The sequence below is a fragment of the Centroberyx gerrardi genome, chromosome 15 (genome assembly GCF_048128805.1).
Source record: "Centroberyx gerrardi isolate f3 chromosome 15, fCenGer3.hap1.cur.20231027, whole genome shotgun sequence".
NCBI classification, from domain to species: Eukaryota; Metazoa; Chordata; class Actinopteri; order Beryciformes; family Berycidae; genus Centroberyx; species Centroberyx gerrardi.
The window spans coordinates 10,948,241-10,961,918 of NC_136011.1; the positions used below are offsets into that span (position 1 = coordinate 10,948,241).

General features: G+C 45.8%; 1 protein-coding gene across 4 annotated transcripts in view; it reads left to right on the forward strand.

Moving 5' to 3' along the window:
- The window catches only part of tacc2 (transforming, acidic coiled-coil containing protein 2), a 45,581-nt gene extending 31,903 nt beyond the window's left edge, over positions 1–13,678 (forward strand). The window contains exons 6-19 of one of the 4 annotated variants that reach the window (XM_071898021.2): positions 160–1,585; positions 2,877–2,934; positions 3,078–3,285; positions 3,721–3,770; positions 3,943–4,052; positions 4,310–4,463; positions 4,968–5,114; positions 8,247–8,387; positions 8,503–8,579; positions 9,932–9,975; positions 11,409–11,569; positions 11,726–11,832; positions 12,121–12,241; positions 12,657–13,678. In XM_071898021.2, coding sequence (XP_071754122.2) covers positions 160–1,585; positions 2,877–2,934; positions 3,078–3,285; positions 3,721–3,770; positions 3,943–4,052; positions 4,310–4,463; positions 4,968–5,114; positions 8,247–8,387; positions 8,503–8,579; positions 9,932–9,975; positions 11,409–11,569; positions 11,726–11,832; positions 12,121–12,241; positions 12,657–12,722 — 2,870 coding nt within the window. In that variant the 3' untranslated portion in view covers positions 12,723–13,678. The remainder of the gene's footprint in view (positions 1–159; positions 1,586–2,876; positions 2,935–3,077; positions 3,286–3,720; positions 3,771–3,942; positions 4,053–4,309; positions 4,464–4,967; positions 5,115–8,246; positions 8,388–8,502; positions 8,580–9,931; positions 9,976–11,408; positions 11,570–11,725; positions 11,833–12,120; positions 12,242–12,656) is intronic. The other 3 variants (XM_071898022.2, XM_078288697.1, XM_071898023.2) reach the window with 3 other exon arrangements.

The following is a 13,678-nucleotide window of genomic DNA, read 5'->3' on the forward strand; positions in this document are numbered from 1 at the left end:
TTCCTTATTCACTCCTGCACCCTACCCACACACTGAATAATGCATTTACTGAAATTTATAACTCATTTCAACCTTTAGATTCTACTTTACAGTTACCATTTCAGGATTATGGAATAAAACCTCTGCACATGTTGTTCCATGTTTCTCCATCTTTTGCAGTAGCAGACACCACAGTCAGTGATTCTGCCTCTGATGTGACTCGTCCACCCAGCCGCTCTCTCTCCATTGTGTTTGATGAGGACAAGCCCATTGCAGCCAGTGGCACATACAACATCGAGGTTTGTTCTGCAGAGTCACCAAGCCGCACTCTGACCCGTTCCCTCAGCCTCCAGGGAGGAGAGCTAGACACTTCTGGTCCGATAGACGCGATAGACGGGTCTACGGCAGGAGGCTTCCGTCCGCATGCTGAGTCCTTCAGTGTAGGGACTGAGAGCGCCCCAGGGACTCTCCACAGGCCCAAGAAGGTACGTCCTGGGTCCCTGAAGAAGAAGCCTCTCCTCAGACAGACCTCTAACCCTGAGAGCCCAAGGCCAGCTTCCTCCAGCAGCACCCCAGAGGTAAAGAAGAGGGCCAAGCCTCGAACAGCCAGCCCTCTCCAGGCTCAGGAGGAACCAGAGGGAGCCTCTGCCACCCCCAGCCCCGGAGGAACCCTACGTAGAACCAGGAAGACCCGTGTGGAGACTCCTCCTCCTCTCCCTGAGGAGACCAATCACACCAGCCCAGAGGAGAGCCTTCTCCCCCCTCCCTTACCCCTGTGCCAGGAGGAGACCCCTCTCCCTGGGAGTCCACCAGTCAAAGAAGACTCCCCCATCCCCCCCGGTGGCTCCTACAAATGGGATCCAGACAACTTTGAGAACATCGACCCTTTCAGCACAGGAGGTAGTAAAATTGCCAACTCCCCCGTGTTGGGTCGTAAAGGTCCCGTGTGTGCCCCCATTGCTACCCGCCCAGAGAGTCTCCCTGTCCCTGCTGGGGAGCCGCCTCACCACGATCCTCCAGCTCCCCTTACAGAGCCAATTACCAACCCCGAGGAGCAGCCCATCGTCACCAAGCGTCAGCCAGTAAGGCTGGAGTTCGACTACTCCGAGGAGAGCAGCGAGGCGTCACACCAGGCCTCTGCCCCACCCAAGAAGCTGGGCAAGAAGCCCGGTGCCAAGATGCCTCTGAGGAAACCAAAGCTGGGGCTGAAGAAGGCCCCACCAGCTCAGACAGAGCAGCTGGATAATGACCATCCAGCAGCCCCCAACGGCAACGTGGATGACATCCCTATCCCCAAAGCATCTTATAACTTTGACCCCGACAAGTGGGATGATCCCAGCTACAACCCCTTCAATTCAAAGAAAGGCATCCCCAACTCCCCCAAACTATCCAGGCCTTCCTATAAATTTGACTCAAATAGCTTTGATGAGTCCATAGACCCATTCAAATCCTCCAATAAGATGGCCAACTCCCCCCCTAAGGCCTGCGCCGCCTTTGAGGTGTCAGCCAATGACAATGACATTGAAAATGACAATGACAACATTGCTGAACTGGAGGACCACAATCAGAACAAACCTGCCAAGAAGAAAAAAACTCCCATCAAATCGTAAGTTCATGATAATGGCCTCTTACCACAGGAGCATACAATTATGGGATAGTCCACACTCACTTACAGTACATTATATTCATGTGTAAGAATGTCTTCGTCAATGTTGGTGAGTTTTCCTAGGTGTGGGTGTGGGTGTGTGTTTGTACGTGGTCCACTTGTCTATTATGCCAGTGTCCTCTGTCTGTCTCTCTGTCACCTGTGTCTGTGTATTCTCATATGTCACAGGAAGTCCAAGGGTGTGTCCTCTCTATGTTGTTTGTTGTAAGTACAGGGACAACACAACCATCTACCCTTATTGACCCCTAATTCAGTGTGGCTCCTCCTACACCAGCATGTTGCCCTGTCGTGACTGGTCCATCCCTCTTCCTATTAACAGAAACATCACTATCCCTTGTGACCAATATCAAACAGTCCCATTTAAACTTTCTTAGTGTTGCACATCTGCTTCAGTGTTTTAACTGGAGGATACCTGTTTTCAGTTTACTTTTAAATTTTGTATCATTTAAGTGTGTACAGTATAATCAGATCAGTCTAATTGAGCATTACAGTCATGCAACACTAGGCAGAGAAATATGTATATGTGACAGGGTGCAGAAAATTTGTATTTACAGATCCAAGAAGGCTTCTGTTTTTTTTTTAACATTATGTGTAAGTGCAAGCCCAGATATTGTATCTTAGTGTGAAACAATGTTCTGGGAAAAAGCCGTCCAAAGTTTTTGCAATGTGTTTTACGGTAACCATGAATTTAGCACTGAAGTAACAAAAGGAAAAAAATGCCCGCTGCTGTTAGTGCTCAGGCTGTGGTGCAGTTAGTCTAGGGTGGTGACGATACCCTTATCATTGTCCTCCTCACTAACAAACTACATTGCCAAATACATTCGTGGCCAGGATCTGTGTTATTTGAGTATTTGTGTGGAAAAAAAAAATCTAATCATGAACTCGCTCTGGCTCTAATCATAACTGACATTCAATTACTAAACCAACCCTCTTCAAAAACATTTCACAGTTCAATTCATTTCAGGTACACATAGAGTACAGTAAGTAGTATGCTTACACATACAGTAACAGTGTTATCGTTTTATGCAAAAGCATTAATGCTATTTATAGATGGACCCTGACAATTATTTTCATAATTTTGCATTTGTGACTTACATATACACATTGGAGATATGAAACAGATACATGGATATATATGGTGTTGGATAGATGGTGTTGGATCTCATTAAAGGGAGCTGTGTACTTTAGACATTGATTCTGGATCTTGACCATCTATTTTCCTTTCTCTCAGTAACACTTTCAGAGTGAAGAGGTCGCCAAAGAAATCACCAGTGTCTGACCCATCCCAGGTGAGTACTCTTTCTTTCTCCATGTCTGTGTATGTCTCTCTCTCTCTCTCTCCCTCTCTCAGCTCTATCTATTCTATCCATCTGTATCTCTCCCTCTTCCATCTGTCTCTGTCATTCTCACTGCCTCTTCGCCCGTGTTGCAGGAGCCTACACCTGTAGATGAAGGCCCCTCTCTCCACTCGCAGGACGACCACGCCACAGACGAGGAGAAGTTGGCCTCTTCCACCAATCACAAGTGGGCAGCCCTGCACGACATGGACGCAGATTTGACCTCCGACGCGCAGGACTTCCCTCAGCCATGTGACCTCACGTCCTTCGTCAACGAGAACAGCCTTCCTCATCAGACTGCAGGTGAGGTGTAGCTGTCTGACTCTCCCGGAGCCTTCTTTGAACCTTCATTCACGTGTGTCCAGACAAATGCTAACTGAGATCAAAGCATACCGCAGACAGGCAGGGCTTCAAAGGAAATTCAAAGCTTAAGTTTGGATGAACCGTGGTTTTCATGTCCAGCAGTCAACCCCTTTACTCTGTATTCATCCAGCAACACTATTGATTTTTGTTATGGCGGTGAAATAAGCCTGCTGGCCCGGTTCTCTGCTACCCCCCACCCCTTCCCAGAGGCTGTGTCTGGCGCAGCCCATCTGGGTCAGGGATGGAAAACGCAGACCTGCTCTCAGCCTCTGATCCCGCCCACCCAGAGTTCAGCGTCGGCCGAAAGGTCCCTGTCGCCTCGTCTCTTCCTCTTTTGTGTCTAATAGTACTTTCTCCGTCGATTTTCTCTCTCAGTGCCGGACTATGAAATTGAATACATGGAGAAGATTGGCTCCTCTTCGCCTGTGAGTATTTGATGTTATTTGGAGAGTTTGTCAGGTACAGTCACAGTGTACTGTTGCTTTGTATATTAATAACTATGTGTTTTCTTATGTGTTATCTGATTTTGGCAACCAAAAACAAATTAAAAATTGAGACCTAAGACCTTTTATGTTTTATTCTCTATTTGTCCTGTAGCCCCTGTCTGTGAAGAAGCCATCTCTGTACCTGAAGCTGGACTCTGTATCTGACAGCTTCACCAAGAATACCTGTGCACATGGATCTGAGCCCAGCTCCCCTTGCACCGGGTACAGCACACACTCTACTGCACATACTGAACAGTATTGCCAATAGGTTCATAGGAGCGGTTATACTTTACTATGTTTTACTATCCAAAATACAGCCTTTTTCCGTTTGCTCTAGTTTGCTGACCACCATGACTTGCATTGCACGTGGTTCAGTTGTTCAGCACCATAGTTCATTAACACTCCTATCCATCATATAGCTTCTATATGTGTCACCGCTCTCTCTCTCTTGCTCACTCGCTCTCTCTCACCCAATGTAGGAGTTTTGAGGAGATGGAGGCCCAAATTACAGCAGGCATGAAGACGCCGGTGCTGAGCTCCCGGCCCGGTCCTGAGGGCTCCGCTGGAGACAAGGGCAGGAAGAGGGAAAGCGAGGCACTCAGCCGAACGCAGAGCACCGAGAGGGATGAGCAGGTGAGTCAAACATCTCTGCCTGCCTTGAAGGGACATCAACATTATACCTCAATGAGCAGAAGTACGATTAGCACTCATAATCATATGCTGTGATGAAAATGACTGTTGTTGTTGTCATTTCATCTGTCTTTACCTTCACCATCATTTAAGATGAACATTTGATTTTGTAGTTTTCATACCATGTCATTGTTTAGTCACTAGGGGGAGACAGAGTGCCACACTGCTCATGCTGTAGTGTAGGCCCATGACTCTGACACCCCACATGAACATCATCAGTCATAGCGACTCTCATTATAGCCTTGTCACTGGTAACAACTGGCTAGCCAGTCACACCCAGTTCCCAGCTTGAACTCGATGACTCAGCTTCCAATGCCCCCACTGACACGCCCAGCGCTTGCTTTGCCATGCTGACCCCCCCCCCCCCGCCCTCCTCCCCGCCCTCTGCCTCCTCCTCCCCGCCCTCTGCCTCCTCCTCCTCCTCCTCCCCCCCCGGTGCCCCTGTAGCCCCCTAGCCAGGGCCCTGTGGAGGCCCCTACTCCAGCCCTGGCCATGCCCCTGTTAGACAGGCTGTCTGATTGTGACGACCCCCTGCAGTACCTGGAGCCTGACCTGGCTGAGACCAACCCCACCGCCTTCGCCCACAAACTACAGGTGTGTTGACAGACCGCACATGACCCTTCCTGACAAACCTTATCGGCCTTGCCTCTGCTGGCAGAGTTGTGGCCCTGTGTGTGTTTGTGTGGACCTTTTTCCCATCGTGTCCACCTCTACTATGATCTTGTTTCATCCTGCCTTTTCAGTTTCCTATTTTGTGTCCTCTTATCTGAGTTGCATTTACTATGTGCAATAGAGTGTCTGTTGTTGCGTGCGATGTGGACAGTAGAGTAAGAGTGTGCGCTCAACTCTTTCTGTATGTCTTCCTCCTTGCTCTCTCATCCTTGGGCCGCCACATCCCTCATCCCACCTTCCCTCCCTCCTTCCCTGTGTGCGCGGCCCAGGAGGAGCTGGTGCTTGCTGCCCTGAGGATAGAGGCTCTGCAGGTAGCCAAAAACATCTCTCAGTGCCCCTCCCTCTCCACTGTAACCCCCCAGGTACTGCGCTGAGTCAGCCTGCACCTGCTGTATGTGTGTGTGAGTGTATGTGTGTGTGTGTGCTGTTGCGTAAGAGGATGCATCTTGAATGGATGATAATATGAGACTGGGTGCGTGTATAGTGTGGGTGCATGAGTGTGTCTCAGCCTGCCTGTCCCTCCCCTAATCACACCATTCTGAGTGTGACTGTGAACCCATGGCCTTTTCAACATGGTGGCTGCACCACTACATCCACAGCCCCGCCACCTCTCCAGTCCCTACATATGGCATCTCTAACACGGCTTAACGCCCCTCCCCCTTCCCCTGACTAGCAACGAGCTCTTTTGGATGAAGTCTCCTCAGGAACAGAGTGCTGTGCCTTCTCAATCCCTTGCCTTATTTATGCATGTTGGGGCAACATGCATGTTGCCTGTTCAGGAGAGGCTTACAGTAGCTAGATAAGCATGAATGTGACTGGGGATGTCTCACGCTACACTTACTATAAGCAGCTCGGACATGCAATGGAAATCTCATGGAAATACACTTGTCGATGCCGTGCTATCATCACCCAAAGCCCCAGTCACATTCTTCTTCTTTTGTGAATTGGTCCCTTACCCAAACTAACAGCACTAACAATCACCAACATCAGGGCAGAGAGGTGTATATTCAGTTTGGCTGGAGTGTCAGGTAGATTTGCTGGTTGTAACGGCACATGCCTGGAATACTAAGAATGACGATTGTCCTGCTTGATGGTGTAAAAGCTCGGAGTGATCAGTGGTGGATCTACAGTATAAGGTCAACAGAGAAACTCACCTAAGAGTTGGAGCAGGCGCTTCCCGGTCCTCTCTTCTCCCATGTCTCATGCTCTTGTCTCACGCGCTCCACAGTCTCGCCTCAAGAAACCCAGCCCTCGGCGGTGGAACATCAACGGTTCACCCCTTCTCAAAGTAAGAAGGGTAACATTTCCCTGCCCTAGAGCTCCTGTAGACCCCAGTGATCTGATATCCATTGAGACATTTTCTCACTGAACCCTACTCCCTATCTTTGCTGCCCCGACCCCCATAGCTTTACCTTGTCGTTGTGAGCCAATGTGACCATGTGTTGGTTTATGCAATTATCTCCAGCATACTGTCTTTATATACCTAAGAGAGAAAACTATAGTTACTCCTTCGGTGTCTTGACATCTTTGTCTTTGACTCAGTGTTTGTCTTCCATAGTTCAACTAGTGTCTCCACTGTGTCCCATTTTCTGTTCACCTTAAGCATTGATTTCCTCTTGAATCATCTATATCCATGTGCGGGAATGTCTTTGCTGAATTGCCTATGACCTTCTGCGTGATCCAGTAAAGGTGCTTTTTTATATGCAATACTGTATGAAGCAGCAGCAAGTACACATATATTCATTCAACGTACCTCATTTTGTTTTATTGTACTTAAAGAGCACTGCCAATTTATGGTAATGAGATTTTGGGGGGATTTCATGGGGATTGTCCCTGTAAGACTGAGGTTTAAGGTAAGCTTAATAATGAGTCATACCACTACAGGACAGGTTTGGGATGAATTACTCATATATTTTGTTTAAACCTCACTGGATTGGGAGGGTAAGCCCAATCAGTAGCTGACAAAAGGCCGAAGTACGTGGTTACATAAACTTGACCATATCTCTCTAAGGCCGCAGCACTCTAGTCTATACCTCCAGTAGTATAATGGCATTAACGCTCCAGCCAGACCAAACACTTCACTCTCTTTTCCATGTATTAGTGGTCTCTAAGTCTCCTTGTCCCCTGTGAGCCCCCACTATTTCATCAAATCCTCCCATAATCCCGCTCTCCCAGGGATGATTAAATCCCTACCAGAGCAGAGTTTGAGGGGACCCAAAATGGTACTAGAAGAAGGATTGGTTCTGTGTTTTCAGTATGATGTGTTAAGGAATTGTTTTCAGTAGAATTCCTAGTTTGCAATGGTTACATGACCGCGTGTGGTTATGTTTGGGTTTTAGTGTCTGTGAATATACCTCACTACCATATCCAAATTCAAACTCCTTCTAAAGATACATTTTTTTGGTTTACCACACCCTGGTCTTCAAGAATGGAGCAGAATCTATCAAAAGTTGTAATGGGTTACAAACAGTCAACACTCTGATTCTAGACACAGTGTTTCACAAGAGGTAAAACCAGTTCATTGTGTTGTGATGTGCCCTTCCTTTAACATGAGACTAACATGTATTCCCCATGCTACCCAGTGCCCACCCACCCTCTATCCCTCCTCTACTGTATATACTGATGCAGTTCCTGCTGTATCAAGCATCCCCCCCCTCCCCCCCACCCCTGCCCTCCCCCTTCCCCTCTGCCTTGCCTGGACCCAATCACATTCAAGCTGCTGAGATGAGCGGGCGATCATGACCACTCAGCTGTGTGGCAGCATCAGCCAATCGCTTAGCCGCTGCTGTGGCGTTGAAGACTGTTGCATCCAATCATGTTCCAGCTGCCCAAGTCTTCAGGAACATCCCCAGCCTGCCTCATTTACATATTGGTTTTGCCATGTGGTATATTTTGATATAGTTTGATGCTGCCTTGTGGTTTGGTTCAGGAATCTTGGTGAGAATGTGCGTGTGGCCCCGGAGGGTGTGTTTCATCCCGTCTGTAGCTTGGCCTGGTATGTAACTGGCTATGTTTCCTTTCCTCTCGTTCCTCTCCTTTGACTCCTGGATGCAGCAGAGAGAGGTGCCGTCCCCTATAGAGAGTGCTGTGTCCAAGAGCTCCCTCTACACCAGGACGTCCACCGGCTACAGCGACGGGGAGAGCCCCTACCTCCCCAGAGACCTGGACCACTCCCTGGGGATAGCGCGAGAGGAGGTGCTGATTCTGATTTTGATTCTAGAGGAGTAACACATATATACTTGTGGCATCTTTGCACATCCCAGTTCAGCAGGTCACACTTTATCTAATCAAGTTTTCCCCTCCTCCCCAGATTGTGATGAAAGAGAAGGAGGTGCTGGAGTGGCAGAGGAAGTACGAGGATAGCCGACAGGAAGTGGTGGAGATGAGGTGAGGTGTACAGAGGCTCGTCATCACTCACATCACCGCTGCTAGGTCCCACCCATACAGCGTGGATTTAAAACCTCTCTGCACCTCTGTTACACGGTGTTGTGTCCTGATGCTTGGTGTCCTGCTGTCAGGCTCCACCCATCACCGTCACTTGACCTGTCAATTGGTTTATCTCTCTCAAACTGCCAACCAAGGCCAGTGGCAATCGCAAAGCAGAGAGCCAGTTAAAGAAGTCCATGAATCACCAGCATGCCAGGAGAGGTAGTCGGAGGCATAAATGAAGATGAAGTTTATTGTTTTTGATGGCTTCTTGGCCGTGGTTGATATGATATACTTGTGTTAGGGGCTTTAACTTGCAGTCATTTGGCTTACACCACTAATTACCTTGCAACAGCTCACAATTGGAATTAATTACCATCAAATTTATGTCTACAGATGATCAGCCTATGTCCAACAAATAGCTAATGGGGGTTTAGAGAGATGGGGATATGCAGCTCTGAGACTCTTCCCACTCCTCTCTATCAGCAGGTGTTTGGTGGGGGTCCAGCTGGCCACAGCTTGGTTAGTGTGGATAAGACAAAGCTTACTTCATTAGACTGATTGGGCTCGGGATAAGGAGGGGCTAAGAGGCTAAGGGGGAGGCATGGCTAATCAATCCTCTTACCTCTTTGACAGCCTGCTTTTCCCAAAACAAGGTTTCCTATTGGCTCGGCACAGAGTGTGAGGGGAACTTCCAGCAACAAGAATGAGATGGCAACTGCTAAAAGCAGTGCAGATTAAATGAAAGAATACGCTAAAGATAGCTTTAGTTTAATTTTTTGTGACAGCATAAAAGATACAACTAGAAGGCACTCGGTAGAGCGCAAGCCTCTGCCAATGCTGAACAATTCGATCCAACTTGCAAAGCTGCAGCCTCCATAATGATTTATGTTTGTTTATCGCTTGTGTTGTGGGTTTGATTTCTGACAAAATAGCACATGTGCACAATGCTGTTTAGTAGAAGTCCCAAGTGTTGGACCTTCCCACCAGCACATGAACACAGCATAAGGCTAAAAATAATGATCTAATGGCAGCAATCCCAGATCTGGATCACTATGGAAATTTAATCAACTGATCCTTGTCCACCAAATTTCATCCAAATCAAAAATATTACTTTTTGAGATATCTTGCCAACAAACTGACAGACAGGGGTGAAAATACAATCTCCTTCCAACTTTGTTGATGGAGGTAAAATAACATATGAATGAAGATGTTTTAGAGATGTCATATATTAAATAGTATATGAAATTCATATATGCACAGTGTGTCATACAAATATAATCTTATGTCATCTATTGATTTCTCATCCATAGGAGAATTGTTGCAGAGTATGAGAAGACTATTGCACAGATGATAGGTGAGTTCAAGATTAAACACAACACTACAGTACATAAAGCAAACATTGGTCATGGGTTACTGGACCCAGTCTTTCTTCTCAGTGCACATGAATTTCTTTTTAAGCCAATCGGTTTTGTCCCCCACCCTTCGCCACTACTTTTTGCCTCAAGTCATTTATTTGCAAATTGAACAGAATACATAAACTCTGTATGTGTCCTAATCCATTGGCACTGATTTCAGAATGTAAACTATTCAGCGATCCTCTGACTATTTTATGTGCTTGTTTTTCTGTTTGATTGATATGAACTGAATCATGATGCCATTGGAGGGAGATTTGCCCACTTTTGCTCACTCTTGTCCAGGTTCTCTGGACTCATTTAATTCCACTTCAAGCCCATTCTGTTCACTCTCTGCATTACCCTTGCTCTCACTTATGTCTTCCTCGCCACCTCTGGACATTCCTGACGATTTGATTTTGCCGCTCTGATTCCATCTCTTACTTTCATTAAAACACTGTCACAAAAGGAGCGATCAGTCTCTGCTTGTGCCTAACACTCGGCTCTCTCACGCGTCTTGCCCTCCCAGCTTGACTTAACACAGTCCCTTCTTTTCTGTTCTGCTCCCATCTTTGCCCCTTACTGTTTGATAACCCTGTCAGGCATGCCAGGTGAGTAATGCGGACTCTTCCTTCAGTTGTTTGTGTCAGCTCACATCTATCCATCCGTCCATCAGAGAGAGGGGAGCAGATGTGCTCACTTTCTTCGTCTTGTCTAGTGACATTTGTTTCGCCATTTCTTTGTCTTTCATGTCGAGACCTTTTTGTTGTACTTTTTTTTTCTTACTCTGAGAAAAGGAAAGCATCTTTTGGCATTTTCTGTTTTGCTGCCATTGATGCCTTTGTTCAGATCCTGACATTAAGTACAGTAAACCTTCCACAAATTTGATCAAAACCGTTTAGTTGTATAAACACCTTGACACATACTCACACATCTGCACTTTGCTTCCTCCTAATACCTTAAGTCATACAGGTAGGATTAGTGAGTTAAGCATGTTGGTCATCTAAGCCTGTGACAGGAAAGGAAAGCAAAGGAACGGAAAGGGAAAGCTGGGAAGGGGCTCACAGGAAGCTTTCAAGCTGTCAATTAATTCTGATGGGTCTAGAAGTGTCTTTACTGTTGACAGGTCTCTTTGGTTTTCCCATTCAATTTTTGTTTTGTCTGCATGCTACACTAGGTTTATCAGCAACACTCATATAGTAAATAGTTCCAAAATTCCACTAATCCACTAATCCATTTTGATATATTTGTATTTCAATATATTTCAAGTGCATGGATGTGAGTGTATGTGTGTGTGTGTGTGTGTGTGTGTGTGTGTGCGCGCCCACTACAGTAGAATCTTTATTCCATAGACTGCTGGTCTGATCTCCAGTATATCTGTGTGTGTATCCATCAGAGGATGAGCAGAAAGAGAAGTCTCTTTCCCATCACACCATCCAGCAGCTGATAGTGGAGAAGGACCAGGCCTTGGCAGACCTCAACTCAGTGGAAAAGTCTCTGGCGGACCTCTTCCGACGCTACGAGAAGATGAAAGACGTGCTGGAAGGCTTCCGCAAGGTCAAGTACACACACACACACACACACACACACACACAGACGTAAACTATTCACATCTAATGAGCACTCGCGGCAAGAGCGAGTTTGAAAGTCATCCAAAATTTTGATCAACAACCCTTATGGCCCTGTAATGAAAATGTTTCTCACTCCGTTCAGAATGAAGAGGTTCTAAAGAAGTGTGCTCAAGAATATCTGTCCAGGGTCCGTAAAGAGGAGCAGCGCTATCAAGCCCTGAAGATTCATGCAGAGGAGAAGCTAGACAAGTGAGTCCAAGCTTATTCTCATTATCTCACATTCATCCAACTACCACTGTGTTGTTTTCCCCTATGAAAATAAGACACAAAACACTGTAACTACGCAATAACTGAATCCCCAGGTGAAATGTGTTTACATATAATTAGCTATTTATATAGATGTATATTCTACTGTACCTGTTTGGATTGTACTTATAAAGTACTTATAAAGATTAAAAGTAAAGTGAGGCTATACTGAGGTGACTTGAGTGTCAGTTGCTGCCGACTACTGACTTACATTGTGATGTGTGTTTCCAGGGCCAATGCGGACATTGCTCACGTGCGGGTCAAGGCCAAGCAGGAGCAGGCAGCCTACCAGGCCAGTCTGAGGAAGGAGCAGATGAAGGTGGACTCTCTGGAGCGCACCTTGGAGCAGAAGGTCAGTCAGCCTCCTCACTAGCACACCAGCACTGGAATGTAAACATAGGAATTTATGTCTACAAAGCCTGGAAATTTCCTGAGGGACTTGATCATAGACATGTACCAACTTCCATGCTGTCTACATGTATGTAAATGTGTCTCAGCTGTCTTGTACTACCACTTCAGGTTCAGTATCCAAATGAAATCACATGGCATATGTTAGGCCAGTATAAATAGTTTCAGGCATGTATTAAGTATAAGGCTTTATCCTTTACACCACATCTGGGCACAACAGGGAGGAGTGTATGCTATCCAATAACCTTGAATGGAAGTGTTACATTTCATTGTTTACAATTACACTTCAAGGAATGAAAATCACAACCGTTTGTAAAAGGAAATATGTACAAATGGCTCCTGATTTTTGTATTCTACAGAACAAAGAGATTGAGGAGTTGACAAAGATCTGTGACGAGCTGATCGCCAAGATGGGGAAGAGTTAGCGGCAACGCCACATCCAGGCCAAATCTCACAGAGAGAGTGGTGGTGGAAGAATTACTTGGAGAAAATATTTGACCACTCTTCACTGGACTGATGGACATCTAAGGCCAAAGTGACCTTAGAGTTGTATTTCCTACTGACTTTGTCTATACAGGATCCACAGGAACGGCTTCCTCTTTATCACCCTGTACATTTTGATGTGTCAATGTATTTTACTGTATCAGGGGTCTGGTCTAAAAGTTTTAGAAAATGTGCATACCATATCACTAATGAGCGTGTGTGTGTGTGTGTGTGTGTGCATGTGTGTATGAGAGTGTGTGTTTTTGTGTGCTAGTATGAAAATGAGAGAAACTGAGAGCATTGATTGTGGGTTAAATTATCTACGATGATGTTGCCATGACAGCCACTGATGGAGAAGACTGTTTACCCACTCCTGTTGTTGTCTCTTCTTGATATAAGAGAAAGATAGCTTTTGAAAAGAGTAACAGAGATAGCATATATATATATATGACCTAGATTAATTAATAAAATGTTGAGTTACACCACTAAGAGAATAAAAACATTCACAATAGCTTACTGCATGTGAAAGAGGAAAGATAAACTTGTAATGTTTATGTTTGTATATAGGAAATTCCAATTATGAAAAAGACTCACCTGCATTTTTGATACAGTTATTGTCATTGAAAACCTGCTTTCCTCATGTAACCTTGTAGATACTTGTCATACTTGTCATAGCTTTCTTGATGAAATTGTGGGATTTTATTTTTTTGATTTTATTTTGATATAAAGGAAACTAATTGTGACTGTAATCAGTTGTGACCAGGAGTAATTTAATTTTGGATGGATATGTCCTAGTCCTGCAATGGTTGTTGTGTCACACTGAGGAGCAACTCAGACTTCTCTGCACAGCTACTGTACAGCATCTGCTTACAAAGTGCAATAAAAGATGGCAATACAA